Genomic DNA, 15,485 nt, shown 5'->3' on the forward strand with positions numbered 1-15,485 from the left:
AACTCTCCAGTATTCCCTACTGTTTGGGTCAGATCTTCAACTATGCTCTGACACTTCATACAATCTAAAAAGGGCCAGGGCAGCGTAAGTCACTCTATAAGCCTCTTGTCCAGCTGGGGGAGGATTGCCTGGATGAAGGCATTGTGGAAGGCAGCCATAAGGCTGTTGTCCAAGGACCCCCTCACAAACCTGGACACAGGGGCCACACTGTGGACAAGAGGACTTTGTCAAGGATGGGGCTACAGCACACCATGCTGTGGAGGTTCTGGAGCCTGGTGCAGTCTACAGGACAGCCCAAGGAGGCTCCTGAATTTAGACAGCCCCCCAGTGGCTGTCTGAGTTATGCCGGGGGCTTCTCTAGCCCCTGCAACAGCCCCAAAATCAGGAGGGTGCAAAGGTAGCTTAAAGCCACTATAGCTCTTTGAACCATAACACAGAATCTCACCCAGTGACTATAAGGCCAGTGTGGGCTTACTATAGCAAAGATGTAAGAGAAAATATAGTTTTCAGTAGGTATGAATGGCCCTTATGAGGAATATTAATTTACAGATCATACTGTCTGAGGGCTTACAGGATTGATCTAAAAAAATAAAAGTGCACTAAATATGTATGTTACTGAAACAAGACTTTACTGGGATACTCCATTAAGCTCCAATTCTTCTGCTCTGATTATTTAGGAGACTTGCAAAATCAACATTGCTGCTTATTCCGTTATTTGGAGTTCACTACATGGTGTTTGCTGTATTTCCTATACGCATTTCCAGTCACTATCAGATAATTTTTGAGTTATCTTTGGGATCTTTTCAGGTAAATTCTAAACCTTTACAAATGTTAATTCTTTTACTGATTGAGTTCAGAGCTGTGTACTAACTGATACACGTTGTCTGTTTACAGGGGCTGGTTGTTGCAGTCCTGTACTGCTTTTTGAACAGTGAAGTAAGTTTCCCTTTTCTCCCCAGTGATATTGAATAATGTTTTCAATGTAGTAGCAATAAGTGTAATAGCAGCCTTAGTATTCTAGTATATAAATCATAAATCGTATCAGTGAGTTATTATTGTACAGAATATGGTGATTTCTATATGAGAGGGGATTATATTAGATATAAAAAACGCCATACGAAGGCGTAATTGTGGGGAGAAGAGAGGTTAAACTCTGTCTGGGACCTCTATCACCCTAAAACCAGGAGGTGTTATTAAATTCTATCCTTACTGTTTATTAATCTAAGAAAATCCCAAAGGTGAAGTCCTGGCCCTAGGGCAGTCAATGGGAGGTTGTTGTTTTTTTGGGGTTTCATCCCAAAACTTTCAAAGGTTAATTTTGGAAATTCTCTGGGACACACTTCTGCTCGCACAATTGGAGCCAGGTTTTCAAAAATCCTCAGCACCCAACAGCTCCCATTGTTCTTGAAGTGCACCGGTGATGGTGATGATTTACATTATTCTCAATGGGAGCTATGGGGTGCAGAGTGCTTCTGAAAATCTGACCACTTCATTCAGGTGCCTAAATAGGAGCCTGAGCTCTTTCAAAAATCTGAGAACTTGCTAAGGTCCCTAAATGGGAGCTTCTGGATGCTAAGCGCTTACTACAATTTAGTCTTTACTGTAAAACTTGGCACATCTAGGCCCTCCTTCATGGTGTTGTTGTCATCTGATTTCATATGATGACCAATAGATTCGAGGACATATCCCCTGAATAAGAAGATGCCATTTTTGCACAGTCACTTTTCAGAGTAGAACCACACTTTAAATAATAGAGTATATCACAGAAAGAGTGTGTGCATTTGCTAGAGTGAAGGATTAGGAGCCAGATCACCTGAGTTTTCCTGGCTCTGACATTGATGTGCTGCATTATCTTGGGCTAGTCACTGAATTATTTATGCCTCGGCTTACTCATCGGTAAAAACTTATCATAAATAACTACCCACCATTTTTACAAACCCTTTTTGATTGTTCTCTTCTCATTTTTCAGCCAAGTCAATACACTTTTAAATTCTGGGCATAGGAAACATATTAGTCAACTGCTCTCAGTAATAATAGAGTTCTGAGTTGTTGTTATTAATAATAATAGTTAGCCCCTGCAACCTGAGGATTTTGGAGCTAAGCTTTACATCCTAGGGAGGTAGTTGTGGTTAAAGTTGTGGAGGTAAAGAGATGTTATGTGACTTTCTTGGGATCACACAATAAGTCCATAGCAAAGCTAAACTTAGAGCCCAGGTTCTCATGCCTGTGCTTTTATCTCAGGATTGTGCTGCCTATCTGAATTTAGAAGAGTTGTGTTTACTTTTATTTTTCTTCCTACTTCTCAGGAGGCCAAAGGGTTATGGCACATTTTCAGGTCTTTGGATGGAAGACATTATATGAGTTCAAAGTATTATTAATAACTCTTCTCGGACTCTTTAACTCAATTTTCTTTTCAAGTAAAATAGAGATTATTTTAGTAGTTTGCATGTGACACTAATGAAAGCACAAATGTTTCCCATGTAAAGTGCGTTTTTAACTCACATGCATTTTTTAAATATAGGTACAAGGTGAGCTGAAAAGGAAATGGCGGAGTTTATGTTTGAGGCAGACAGTGGGCCGCGGCTACAGACCCAATAGCTGTTCTATTTCTCGAAATGGCTCAGAAAGTGTCTCCCAGCTCCATCAGAATTCAGGGGCACAGTCTTCTATGCAGACAGAGACCACAGTGATATAAACCATGTAGCTCAAACTAAAGATTATGGGACATATCACTGTATGGAACTCAATGTAATATTTTCTAAAATGCACCATTTATGCTTTGCTTTTCTACATATTGACGTCTGGAGAATGGCTTGGTGCAGTAAATCAGGTAACAGATGGGCTGGCGGCTTTGCAGACATTTTGGCCTAAATCCCCAAAGGTATTTAGCTGCCTAACCCCCATTGATCTGAAAGCAGTAGGAGTTAGGCGCTTAAATACCTTTCGAGCCTTTGTGTTTTTATTTAGTCGTATTCACATTACATTCTGATGTTCTCCTGTCATTTGTACCAGCAGTAACTATCTAAATATAATTTATTGTAATGCTCCATTTCTATTTATCTCTCTCTCTAATATGTAATGTATGCTGAACCATGCCCAGTGTATGTTGCTTTGGTCCATGTTTACGGGGGTAGGGTGGGAGGTGAGAGAGAATATCATATATACCATCTATATTTAATAGACTGTTTCTTTCACACAGATGCTAGACCCTACTATAGCAAAGAAAATTGAAATAGAGATATTTAGGGCCATATGTATGTTCCTGATCCCCATATGGAAATCCAGTTGATGACAGTGGGAATTTAGCATACAGATGAAGGGCATTATGAGTCCGTATTTTGCACAGAAGAAAATGTTAGTCCTTCTTAGCTCCTTACATAAATCCTAATTCAATTCAGAGCTACCTCACTGCAATATTTGATCCTAAGGGCTTGATCCTGCTTTCCTGCACGAGTGCCCATTTCTACATATCTTAATGCAGAATGTGAGGCTAGCCCTGCAGTCCTTACAGAAAAGTCCATTGCATAGTAGTGGTCATTAAACAGTCAGCATTTGCCAATAGTGGTATCTGAGTTTACTAGAGTTTTACCCCATACTAAAAATCAAAGATATCTGTGGTAACTCTGTGGTAACATTTGGCAAATGTTAATGTTTTTAATGACTTCTCCTCCATCTGATTTTTTTCTACCTACCTGACAGTACATGTATCTGTTTCAGAAAGGTGGGACTGAACCTTAATACCCTAGCCATCAAGTTCTATGAGTTCTCAGAAATGGTATCCTCTTTGCTTTGGTTCAAAAGAAAAAAATATTTTGGTTACATTTATGATAGATATCCATCATATAAAATAAACAGACAGAAAGGAACCCACACTGATGTTAGAAAAGAGTTAGGAATACATAGAATACAAACTAGGCGCCTCAATCTCTTACTATCTAACTTTCTAAAGGGGTATTTTCCTAATAGAACAACCTAGTGAAAACTAAACAGGAATGGACATCCCACTCACCCACTGAAAACATGTTTTTATACATAATGATTTTATTAAAATATATCTTTAGAACTTCACATTTGGCAGCTAAAATTAAGTATATCAAATTATAAATATTACTGGAGTTTAATGAACTATGTAAATACTTTCAACAAAATGCCGTTTTATATCTGTGAGGTGATTGAAAATGCAATCCTGACCAGCAAGGCCAGAAAAAAAAAGACACAATCCCATTCAAATGACCATAAAAGGCATAAATTGAAAGGATTTTTTTGGTAACCTCAAGCCCCTTATGTAGCCCAGTGAAATAAAAGACACAGCGCTGACAAGTGCTTATAAATACACACTGGAGTCTTACAAGACATAAGCACTGTTATGTTTACCTCTCATGTCACAACTGACCATGTCCTCTCTAAATAACAAGTGTGAATACTGTGCATTTGCATGAGTACTTTTGCCTCATAAACTGAAGTGTTACCACAATATTTCAAACAGCAAATTGTACATTACATGACAGTTGCCATGATTTAAATAATAATCACTTAATTCATATCTTCTAATTAGTATTACCAATAAACACCCTGTATTGTAGTTCATTTTAAGTAACAATAAGTAATAGAAATAAGATTGTTACACAAAACAATCTATTTATTGCCATATTCACAAACAATAGCCTTGGTTCAAAAGGTAAATGGTCACCGTTGCACAACTGAGGCCTTTCCTGTTCTACAAAAATAATCTGACAATCAAGGGACTTTCATACCAGCTTTTTATACCTTAAGCCACTCAGAATATTTTGTAGAGACAGTCACTTTTCAAGTTAACTTAAAAAGTTAAAAAGATTTGACTGTTCAGTGATACTTGTGTTAACATTGGTCAAAATATTCAAATATTTGGAACAAACTGATAAACTAAACAGTAATAAGTCACCAGGACCAGATGGTATTCACCCAAGAGTTCTTAAGGAACTCAAATGTGAAATTGTAGGACTACTAACTGTAGTCTGTAACCTATCATTTAAATCAGCTTCTGTACCAAATGACTGGAGGGTAGCTAATGTGATGCCAGTTTTTAAAAAGGGCTCCAGAGGTGACCCTGGCAATTACAGGCCGGTAAGCCTGACTTCAGTACCAAGCAAAGTGGTTGAAACTATAATAAAGAACAGAATTTTCAGACACATAGATGAACATAATTTGTTGGGGAATAGTCAACATGGTTTTTGTAAAGAGAAATCATGCCTCACCAATCTACTAGAATTCATTGAGGGGGTCAACAAGCATGTGGGCAAGGGGGATCCAGTGGATATAGTGTATTTAGATTTTCAGAAAGCCTTTGACAAGGTCCTTCACCAGGGGCTCTTAAGCAAAGTAAGCAGTCATGGGATAAGAGGGAAGGTCCTCTCATGGATTGGTAACTGGTTAAAAGATAGGAAACAAAGGGTAGGAACAAATGGTCAGTTTTCAGAATGGAGAGAGGTAAATAGTGGTGTCTCCCAAGGGTCTGTAGTGGGACCAATCCTATTCAACATATTCATAAATGATCTGGAAAAAGGGGTAAACAGTGAGGTGGCAAAATTTGCTGATGATACAAAACTACACAAGATCGTTAAGTCCCAGGCAGACTGCGAAGAGCTACAAAAGGATCTCTCAAAACTGGGTGACTGGGCAACAAAATGGCAGATGAAATTCAATGTTGATAAATTCAAGGTAATGCATATTGGAAAACATAATCCCAACTATACATATAAAATGATGGGGTTTCAATTAGCTGTTACCACTCAAGAAAGAGATCTTGGAGTCATTTGCAGAACCTGAAACCTGATGATTTTGCATGGTTTTCAGTTTCATTACATCTCGTACACTGGGACAGGTTGTGGCTGATCCTGTGTCTAAGGCATGGGGAGATGGCCAGATTGTGTTTCTCTTACTCATTCTGAATTACACTGCGCACCACAAATAGCCCCTCTGACATCAGTGCATTGTCGTCTTCATCTGGACAGAGTGGAGATTGGGGAGTGGGGCACAGATAACTGTTTGTGGCTCCCTGATCTGGAGCTACCCTATGTTAGCACAAGTTGGAGCTGCTCTGGAACAGCTCGAACGTATGCCACTGCTGTAAGGCTCCACAAAGACCTTACTCCAGTAGCAGATAGGGAGTATGCCTGCTCAACTCTATTGCACCCCTTCTCCCCACCCCAGAGCACTGCAGGCATGCCCTCTCCCTCCTCTGACGCTGGGGATGGGAAGGCATTTGGCACAAACGTGAGGTACAAAGTGGCCTTAGCAGACCAGAGAAAGGCTCTTCTCAATGTGAGAGTACCACAATCTGGCCCTTCACAACTTTTGGGGGCGAGAGAGGGAAGAGATATGTAAACTGCCATCTCCCAAGCTCATCTCCCCACCTCATCCAAATTACATCCAAGGAAAGTGACAATGTGTAAATGACAAAAGCCAAAATTCTCCTTCTCCACTTTACGTGCAAAATTTTTCACACATCCCTAATGACAATCAAACATTAAACTCTTCTGGCAATATCAGGTAGAACTGACAAGTAATCTGCAGAAAGAATTACTCTGTATTTATAGGTTGTCATTCCATAGTCTTAGACTACAACCCTGTGTCTGCAGTGATACAGCAAGCTGTGTCATTTACCAACAAAAGACTACTTTTAAATTACCAACTGTGCCTCTATACACCTTGATAATCTCTGAGCAGTGAATACTGCACTGCCATTACCAAACTGCATGATTTAGTACACTGTGCTATTTTTGTGATTTAAATAAAACATCAAGATAAACACTTTTTCTGACAAGTATGTTATGAGGACTACATCACCATAACATTAAACACAGAGAATTCCAGAGTCTGCTTTAATAATCCAGTATAAAAATGTATTTTGCCATTGATACATCTTGTAATAAAGTGTAATTAAACAAAATCCAAGTACATCTACTTTGTAAACTACTTTATACCAGGCTGCTATGTATAAAACTGCTTTATTTCCATATGTACTATAATAAGATTATTTACATCCTGCAACTTTTCCCTAGTGCATTCGCATAAGAAACTGTTTAACACGTTCTCTTTGGTCCTCTGTATTGGTAGTGGTTTTTATGTGTCAAGTACAGTAAACTTTAAACCTGATGTAAATGAATGGTATTTTTTACAAAATGTACAGATTATGATGATGTATAGATAAATGTGTGTAAATAGATTTGCTTTTCATACTTGTAATACAGCATCTGTAGTCTCTGTTATCCTGCTGATTTATAATGTCATAATGCTAACAGATTTCTCTGTGGTTTGCTCCATGCAATGGCTGTGAAAAAGCAGATATTCACATGCTTTATTCTAACAACAGTTTACTCAGTTCTGTAGCAAACTTTAGCCATAATAGACTGAAAATAGTGTCAGAAAATAGTATTTGTGGATGGTTTGGTTCAACACCTGCACTGCTTAAACCTCCCAACTGGTGACGTGATCCATATTCTCATTGATATGTCAGGCCAGAGATAGTCCAAGAGATGTGTCTGAAGTTAATGCTCTGGTTTTTAGTAAACAACTTTAATCCTTGCATGTAAAAAAGTAACTCACCTACCTGAGATTTTCCTTTTGAGAAGTAGGTAATCTTTATTCAACTCTAGTGAATTTGTGTTGGTATAAAAATATTCTCTCGGTTGCCTGCAGACACATGCGTGCACACATATATACACAATTGATCCAAAAGATTCAGTATTTTCTCTATGTCAGGGCTTGCATTTTGATCTCTGTTTCTCAGTCTTTGCCTCTCTTGCTTAATACATTTGCCCAGATATTCCCAGTGTCTGTGATATAGCAGAGCTACCACAGATGAAAGCTATGACCTAATTTAAAGGAGTGGGCTCTCTACAGTCTAATCAAAGATTTTGCATATCTCCTGAGGATAAGAGAGCCAGATAGCTCTACTTGTGTCTTGACTAACTTGACAAGGTCATTGTGTCTAACAGCCAGTTTACCAAAACAAAGGAGCATAGCTTTTTTTTAAATTTCATCCACCCTTGAGTTTAAGTTGCAGGCATTCTTTCCATTCATAATGTAATGCTTTTATGTGCTAATACAGGGCCTGATTCTGCCCGTGTTATTTCACTGTGAGCACTAGCTATCGTTCATTCATTCTTATTTCTGTGGTCCCCATTACCATAGAAGCTGTGTACCTCACAGTCTGGATTGTAGAGCACCGCTGCAAGATATGGAAATAATATCCTCATTTTACAAAGTGGGATGTGAGGGACACAGGAGACACAATGACTCATCCAGCGTCTCTCAGAAAGTTTGTGGGGGAACGTGAAATTGAACCTCAGGTTTCCCAAGTCCTAAACTGGTGCCCTAACCTTCTGCAACTGTTCCTTTGGAAGTCAATGGCCTGTATCATCCCCACTAGATCTGTTCACAGACAGAACCTTCCATATGTGGATGTCCAGTGGATGCTGGGAGGCAGGCCCCTCTGTTGCACACTCTATCTTCCACAGAGGGCCCACCATGCATCCACATTGGACACATTTCTGAGTGTGATTGTATGATGAGGTTGCTTGAGATATGAGGGGGGCATTGCTCAACAGCCCTAGGGCTCACTTCTGGTTTATGGCTTTGGTTCCTAAAAACTCATGCTTCAGGGCTTCAGCTGGCCACCTGCAGGGAGCAGAAAGAGATTCCCTCCACCCCTAATATATTCTGGAGTTTGAGAGGTCTTTTTCTCTCCTTTTGAAGCATTAGGGATGCCATGGCTGGAGACGTGGGCCAGGACTCTGAGGTGGCACCGAGCATTCTCTCTCTCTCAGGTGCTTGGCTGGTGGTTCTTACTCACATGCTCAGGGTCTAACTAATCGCCATATGTGGGAGTCAGGAAGCAATTTTCCCCCAGTTCAGACTGGCAGTGACCTTGGAGTTTTTCACCTTCCCCTACATCATGTGGGTGTGGTCACTTGCCAGGATTATCTGGGTATATTTCATGTAATCATTTTCTTGTAATTGCGGGAGCCTCAGGCACTGGTGCACCTCAGTCCTTCCTTTTCTCTGCTCTAGTCTAATTTCCTGTGGGCTGTGGTCTAATTTTGGTGGTTGGGTTTAAGGTGCAGGTGTTTGTGGCCTGTGATATCCAGGATGTCAGTCTAGATGGTGGACCCGTCTAGCCTTAAATTTTGTGGTTTGTGTGGCCCCGGGCTGAATTATAGTTAAATCAATGTTGCCCATTGTTAGGTGACATACAAGAATTATCTTGGGGCAGGGACTGACCAGTTTTGTGGCCAGCATTAAGGTGCCTGTGTCCCATGCCTGTGTCTTCATTCCCTATGGCACTCCCACTGCGAGGGAGCCACACTCCCAGCACTTATTACTCTTGGCCCTTCTCTTCTTTCAGTCACGGATACAGCTCCCATTTCACCTCCCAGCAACACTTGGGTGCTTGTCCCCTACTCCAGATTCTCAACATTTCACTTGCTGAAGGCACTCGTCTCTTCATCCCCTGCACCTTGTCTATTTCTCCATTCATGACTCGTTACTCATGTAATGACATTCGATCGTATTAGGTCCATTTCAGAAGTGAGGTGTAAAGTGATATGTTATATGATGATAATATGACCCCTTAGAGTATAAGCTGTATCTCTCTTTTTATACCCTTATGATAGTTGCTATTTCTACTACTCCCGCCTCCTCTGGCTATTTAGCATGTGAGTTACACCACCGTAGTCTCTTTTAAATTTAACTAGATTTACATGCACTTTGTGGTGTGTGGCCTACATCTTCCTCCTGAATTTGGTCCAGTATGCCTATGTGAGTACAGCTGGGCTCAATAGTGACTAAGACGGGTGGGCAAACTACGGCTCTGGGGGGGGCTGTATCCGGCCTTCCAGACGTTTTAATCCAACCCTCGAGCTCCGCCCAGGGAGCAGGGTTGGGGGCTTGCCCTGTTCCGCGCGGGTCCCAGAAGCAGTGGCATGTTCCCCCTCCGGCTCCTACACATAGGGGCAGCCACGGGGTTCCACACACTGCCCATACCCCAAGCACCACCCCCGTAGCTCCCATTAGCCAGGAACCACAACCAATGCGAGCTGTAGGGGCGGCACCTGCAGACAGGGTGGTGTGCAGAGCTAGCCGCTGGAGGTTGGCACTGCCCGGAGCCTGCACCCTGACCCCTTCTTGCACCCCAACCCTGATCCCCCTCCCACCTTCCAAACCCCTCCATCCCAGCCTGAATCACCCTCCTGCACCCCCAACTCCTCATCCCCAGCCCCACCCCGGAGCCCTCACTCCCCCCACCCCAACCCCCAGCCCAAAGGCCCCTCCCACACCCTGAACTCCTTATTTCTGGCCCCACCGCAGAGCCTGCACCCCCAGCTGGAGCCCTCACCCCCTCTCGGACCCCAACCCCCAATTTTGTAAGCATTCATGGACCACCATACAATTTCCATACCCAGATGTGGCCCTCAGACCAAAAAGTTTGCCCACCCCAGACTAAAAGAAGTAGATTTACTGGGAGAAAATATTCAAAGGGTGTAAATATCAAGAATGAAGAGGCAGGTGTTTAGGGTTCAACACCTGTAACGAGGCATAAGCGGGGGATCACAGTCACATGAGCTAGATAACTAAATAAGTCTTTCATGACAATCCTTATGAGGATGTGTATTGTATTTATTTTCAATATTTTACATTAGCCACCGTCTCCACTGAAATGCCTTGCACTGCTTCAGAATACTGACAAAAATAAAGTAATTGCCCCCAAACTTTGTTAAAGGTTTTGCCCAGTGATATCTCATGCCCTTCCAGAATGTGGACAGCAGCTACACTTAAACCTCTGAGAACCAGGAAACACAATGTTATGGCACATTTCACCCCCCCTGCCCCTCCACAGTGCAACCTTAACTCTGCCCCCTTGGAGCTGGCTGTAACCATTGGCAATGATTCAGTAAGTGCAGTGCAAAGGGAGATGGTGGATTCTCCATCTCTTGATGTTTTCAAATCAAGACCGGATGCCTTACTGGAAAATGCTTTAGTCAATCACAAGTTGTTAGGCGCAATACAGGAGTAACTGGAGGAAATTCTGTGGGCTGTGATATTCAGGAGGTCAGATTAGATTATCTAATGGCCCCTTTGAGGCATAAAATCTATGAATCTGCAATAAATAGCTATGAGGAAGGACTCAGAATGTGCCATTGTGTGCATTGTGTTCCACAGAGTTGAATTCCAGGATGGATCTGCATGCACTCCAGCTGCATTCATTTTGGCAGCTGTACTGAATGGTGGAAGTATCCGTTGGAATGGTGGAGAGTGAACTGTGATATGAAGAGAGGTACATGTGTATCTTGAATGATCAAATATGCCTCATTTCAGTGCTGAATTTTGTTGGTTGCCAGTAGAGGTGCATAAGGGTGTCCTCTTGTCCTGGGGATTGTCTGCAGGCTGGTGGCATACATGACATAGGTCTCCGGGGCTTAGTGAGAAGTAAGGCAAGATCTCAGAAGGACTCCTCAGGGTACATGTGACGAGATGGGGCCATTTTTGGTTTGTGTGGAGTTGGCGTGCACAGTCTTTGCATGTAGGCCAGGGATTGGTGGTTCCTGTTTGCTACATCCAACCTAACCCTTTGCAGAGTGTTAGACTTTGTCCTGCAGTGCTCATGTGTTCTGTTTCCAAGGTTCCCTGTAGCATCTCTGAGTCTACAGTGCTGGTATGTGTGGTTGACATATTGAGGCAAACAGGGCAGCGTTCAGGTTCCATCACAGGGATGATGTACACCTGAACTTCCTATTTCTTAGCTTTCAGAGGTTTACGTTTAGCCACTCTCCACATTCTGGAAGAGCATGAGGCATCACTGGGCACGCTTAACTCTGTGTTCATAACATCTGAGGGCATTTAATTTCCTTTGTGTATTTTAAAAAATAATTTCTCAGCATCCTTGTATAGTACAGCACAGCTCTCCCACTCTACGGCCGCTGGCACCCTTGGCCAGGATTCCTCTGGACATAGAAAGCACTGGCTGCATGGTAGTCCCTTTGCCGCCCCTGCATCATCTCCTTGTCTCCCATCTCTCTTCCCAGCCAGCACAGCCTGGTTTCCTTCCTGCACACAGAGAGGCAGGTGTCAGCAGGGTGAGAACCTGGAGCAAGGCAGCAGGAACAGTGCCTGGATTACCCAGGTGTCTGTGGGGCTGTTTTTAACTGCAGGGACTGACATGGTGGGGCATGGATGTGGGGCTTTTGGGAGGACAGAGACGAAACCTCCCTAACATCTCCCACTGCACAGCTCAGACCCGCCTCCTTTCCATTCCTCTTCCCTGCACTCCTCCAACCCCCACCAAACATAACCCCCCCCATGTAATTCCCCCCACACACACACACTGCTCCATGATTCCCTAAGTGGCTGCCATTCCCTGTATAAACCAGGAAGCCATGGGGTCTTCAAATGGGAGGTGAGAACATAAGAACGTCCATACTGGATCAGACCAATGGGTCCAATATATTGTCTTCCAACGGTGACCACTGCCAGATGCTTCAGAGGAAATAAACAGAATAGGGCAATCACTAAGTAATCTGTACTCTTTCATCCAGTCCCAGATTCTGGCAGTCAGAGGCTTAGGAACATCCAGAGTATGGGGTTGCATCCCTGATCATCTTAGCTAATAGCCACTGATGGACCGATCCTCCATGAACTTATCTAATTTTTTTTTTAACTCCATTATAGTTTCAGATTTCACAACATCCCCAGGCAACAAGTTCCACAGGTTGATTGTGTAAAGACGTACTTCCTTTTATTTGTTTTAAACTTTCTGCCTATTAATTTCATCGGGCGTCCCCTGGTTCTCGTGATATGTGAAGGGGTAAATGACATATCCCTGTTCACTTTCTCCACACCATCCCTGATTTTATAGACCTCTGTCGTATCCATTCCTAGTCAGCTCTTTTCCAAGCTGAACAGTCCCAGTCTTCTCAATCTCTCCTCAGATGGAAGCTGTTCCATATCCCTCATCATTTTTGTTTCCCTTCTCTGTACCATTTCCATTTCTAATATATATATATTTTTTGAGCTGTGGTGAGCAGATCTGCACACACAGTATTCCATGCATTTATATAGTCACATTATGACATTTACTGGCTTATTGTCTGTCCCTTGTGATGTAATTGAATGGCACTCTTTTTCATTTGACTGTTTCTCTTCAGCTCCCACCTGTATTTCATGAACTTTTATCCTCTCCTTTTTACTAGGCCATAGCGTATCCTCATTAATAGATCCTCCCCTAAGTGATGGCTCTGTCCAACCATGTGTTTCTCTGCAACTGTTTGCTTTCCCCCAGCCTTTAGTTTAAAATATCCTCTACAATCTTTTTAATTTTATATGACAGTAATCTGGTTTTGTTTTCGGTGGAGAATGCAGGACTAATAGGCCCCCATGCCTTTAAGCTACCCTGTGCCCCTTACCATCCACCTGATGTCTCCCCAGCACTCCCACTAATCCCACCCCTCCCCAGCCCAAGCCCCACCAAGCCTTCTCCCCTTCCCTTAATCCATTTGCCTACTACCCATTCCTATATATCCCACTCTCCCTAATTCCCCCTCACCACAGCACCAAACCCCTCTCCTCCTATGCTCTCCTTGCCCCCCCCCCCCCATGCACCCTCTCCTTCCAAATCCCACACTGCCAGGATGGCTCCAACACCCCCTCACACACACACACACACACACACACACACACACACTGCCCCTCTTACTGCTCCAATCCCCCATATTCTCTAGCTCTGCACCAAAAAAAGCTATAAGAAGTTGAAAATGTTGTGAGTGGCTCATATTAAGGAGGCTGTGTATCAGGAACCACATGACCAGTGACCTAGCAACTTGCTTTTCTTTTATCACAATTCCATTGTTCAGGAAACGTGATTACCTTAATGGCTTACTTTCCTCTTCCCTCTATTTAATCAGTACTAATTTCCTTTTCAATACTTCTCAAGTAAAACTGGAGTCTGTATGTGGATTTTTAGAATGCTTTAAAATATTGCTCTTCAACCAGAAATTTTGGTCTCAGGGCAAAACTTCCAAAAGGAGCCCTTGCAGAATGCAGGCAGAGAGCAAGGAGCAATCTCTGAAAACCACCAAGGGTAGGGCCCAAGCTTATAATGCAGCGTTAATGTAGGTTAAGTTCAATGACCTTAGCATGTCACTTTGAACCACTCCCTATTGTGACAATAGACTGCCTGCAAAACTTGCTTCAACAGAGCTTGCTGCATATGCGCATTTCACGCTTTTGAGTGCATCATTTTGGCACCTCCCACTCTGGAGTTACAAACTTTACCCTTTTCAGAGTAGCAGCCGTGTTAGTCTGTATTCGCAAAAAGAAAAAGAGAACTTGTGGCACCTTAGAGATTAACAAATTTATTTGAGCATAAGCTTTCATGAGCTACAGCTCAAATAAATTTGTTAGTCTCTAAGGTGCCACAAGTCCTCCTTTTCTTTACCCTTAATAACTTTGTCAATATAACCCCCGCCCCTGCAAAGGGATAGTGTGTCTCAAGCACTAGCTGAAGTAAATCCCAAACAGCTGCTCTCTGTTTAGAGAGGATCAGAGTCATATTTTGAACACAGGTATGTGGGAAAAAAACATTGGAAGAACCACAGGATTTTGTAAACTGCTGGATTTGACGGGGGGGCATGGGCTGTATCTCAAGAACCTCTTGCTCAAATGACACTACATTTAGACCACTAATCTTACGCCATGCTTTTATGAGGCACAGCCAATTTCAACACAATCTGAATCAACATTTTGAATGTAGAGCACTTAGAAAACTTATCTTTTAAACAGCAAGCAATTCTCAACCTTAACTAAAGCAGAGCTACTGCTCCACTATAATAGACATACTCATGGTAATTACAGGAATGGCAAAACATTTTGGGTGCCAGTCTCACATTTTGTCTGTCTCACTGAAGCTCCAAACAAAAAGAGAGCACACCTGATACTTATTTAAATACCTAAGTATACACGGCTCATATTGTCAATGATAAAGCTGTATGATGTGCAGGCATACTGTTTTCTTGAGTTTTTAGGATGGAGAGTTGATGAGGGAAATGAGGGCAGAGTTAAGATTGTTAACTGTGCTTTTTCAGTGCATATTGAATTTTTTAAATTAAGTTTATTTTTAATTCTGAATTTCCTAGTTTTCAGAAACACATGGTATTTATTTTTTTTAAACTAACACAGTTTCTAAATGATTGACCCAAATTTACAACCTTCAAATTTTTTGGATGGGAATTGCAGGCATGAATACATTTGTCAGGTACTTGATGAAGAGCAAGCATGAAAGGGACACTTAAAATTTATACTATGAAATCAGCAGGAAATTTTAAAAGAGATAAGTGGTGGAGCAAATGGAGTTACTGAGACGAAAAAAAACTCACAGCTGAACAAAATTGGGACACTGCATTGCAATCTATGCTCTGAGTAGGCATTGATGGGGAAGGAAAAGAGAGGTCATT

The 15,485-nt window shown here is 42.2% G+C and overlaps 1 protein-coding gene and 1 long non-coding RNA gene across 4 annotated transcripts in view; one reads left to right on the top strand and one right to left on the bottom strand.

Moving 5' to 3' along the window:
• The window catches only part of VIPR2 (vasoactive intestinal peptide receptor 2), an 88,150-nt gene extending 80,960 nt beyond the window's left edge, over positions 1-7,190 (top strand). For all 3 annotated transcript variants that reach the window (XM_073334537.1, XM_073334536.1, XM_073334538.1), the window contains exons 11-13: positions 678-807; positions 895-936; positions 2,522-7,190. In XM_073334537.1, coding sequence (XP_073190638.1) covers positions 678-807; positions 895-936; positions 2,522-2,695 — 346 coding nt within the window. In that variant the 3' untranslated portion in view covers positions 2,696-7,190. The remainder of the gene's footprint in view (positions 1-677; positions 808-894; positions 937-2,521) is intronic.
• LOC140907779 (uncharacterized) overlaps positions 1-15,485 on the bottom strand; it is a 238,375-nt gene that overhangs the window by 176,545 nt on the left and 46,345 nt on the right. The window lies entirely within an intron of this gene.

The sequence above is a fragment of the Lepidochelys kempii genome, chromosome 2, assembly GCF_965140265.1.
Source record: "Lepidochelys kempii isolate rLepKem1 chromosome 2, rLepKem1.hap2, whole genome shotgun sequence".
NCBI classification, from domain to species: domain Eukaryota; kingdom Metazoa; phylum Chordata; order Testudines; family Cheloniidae; genus Lepidochelys; species Lepidochelys kempii.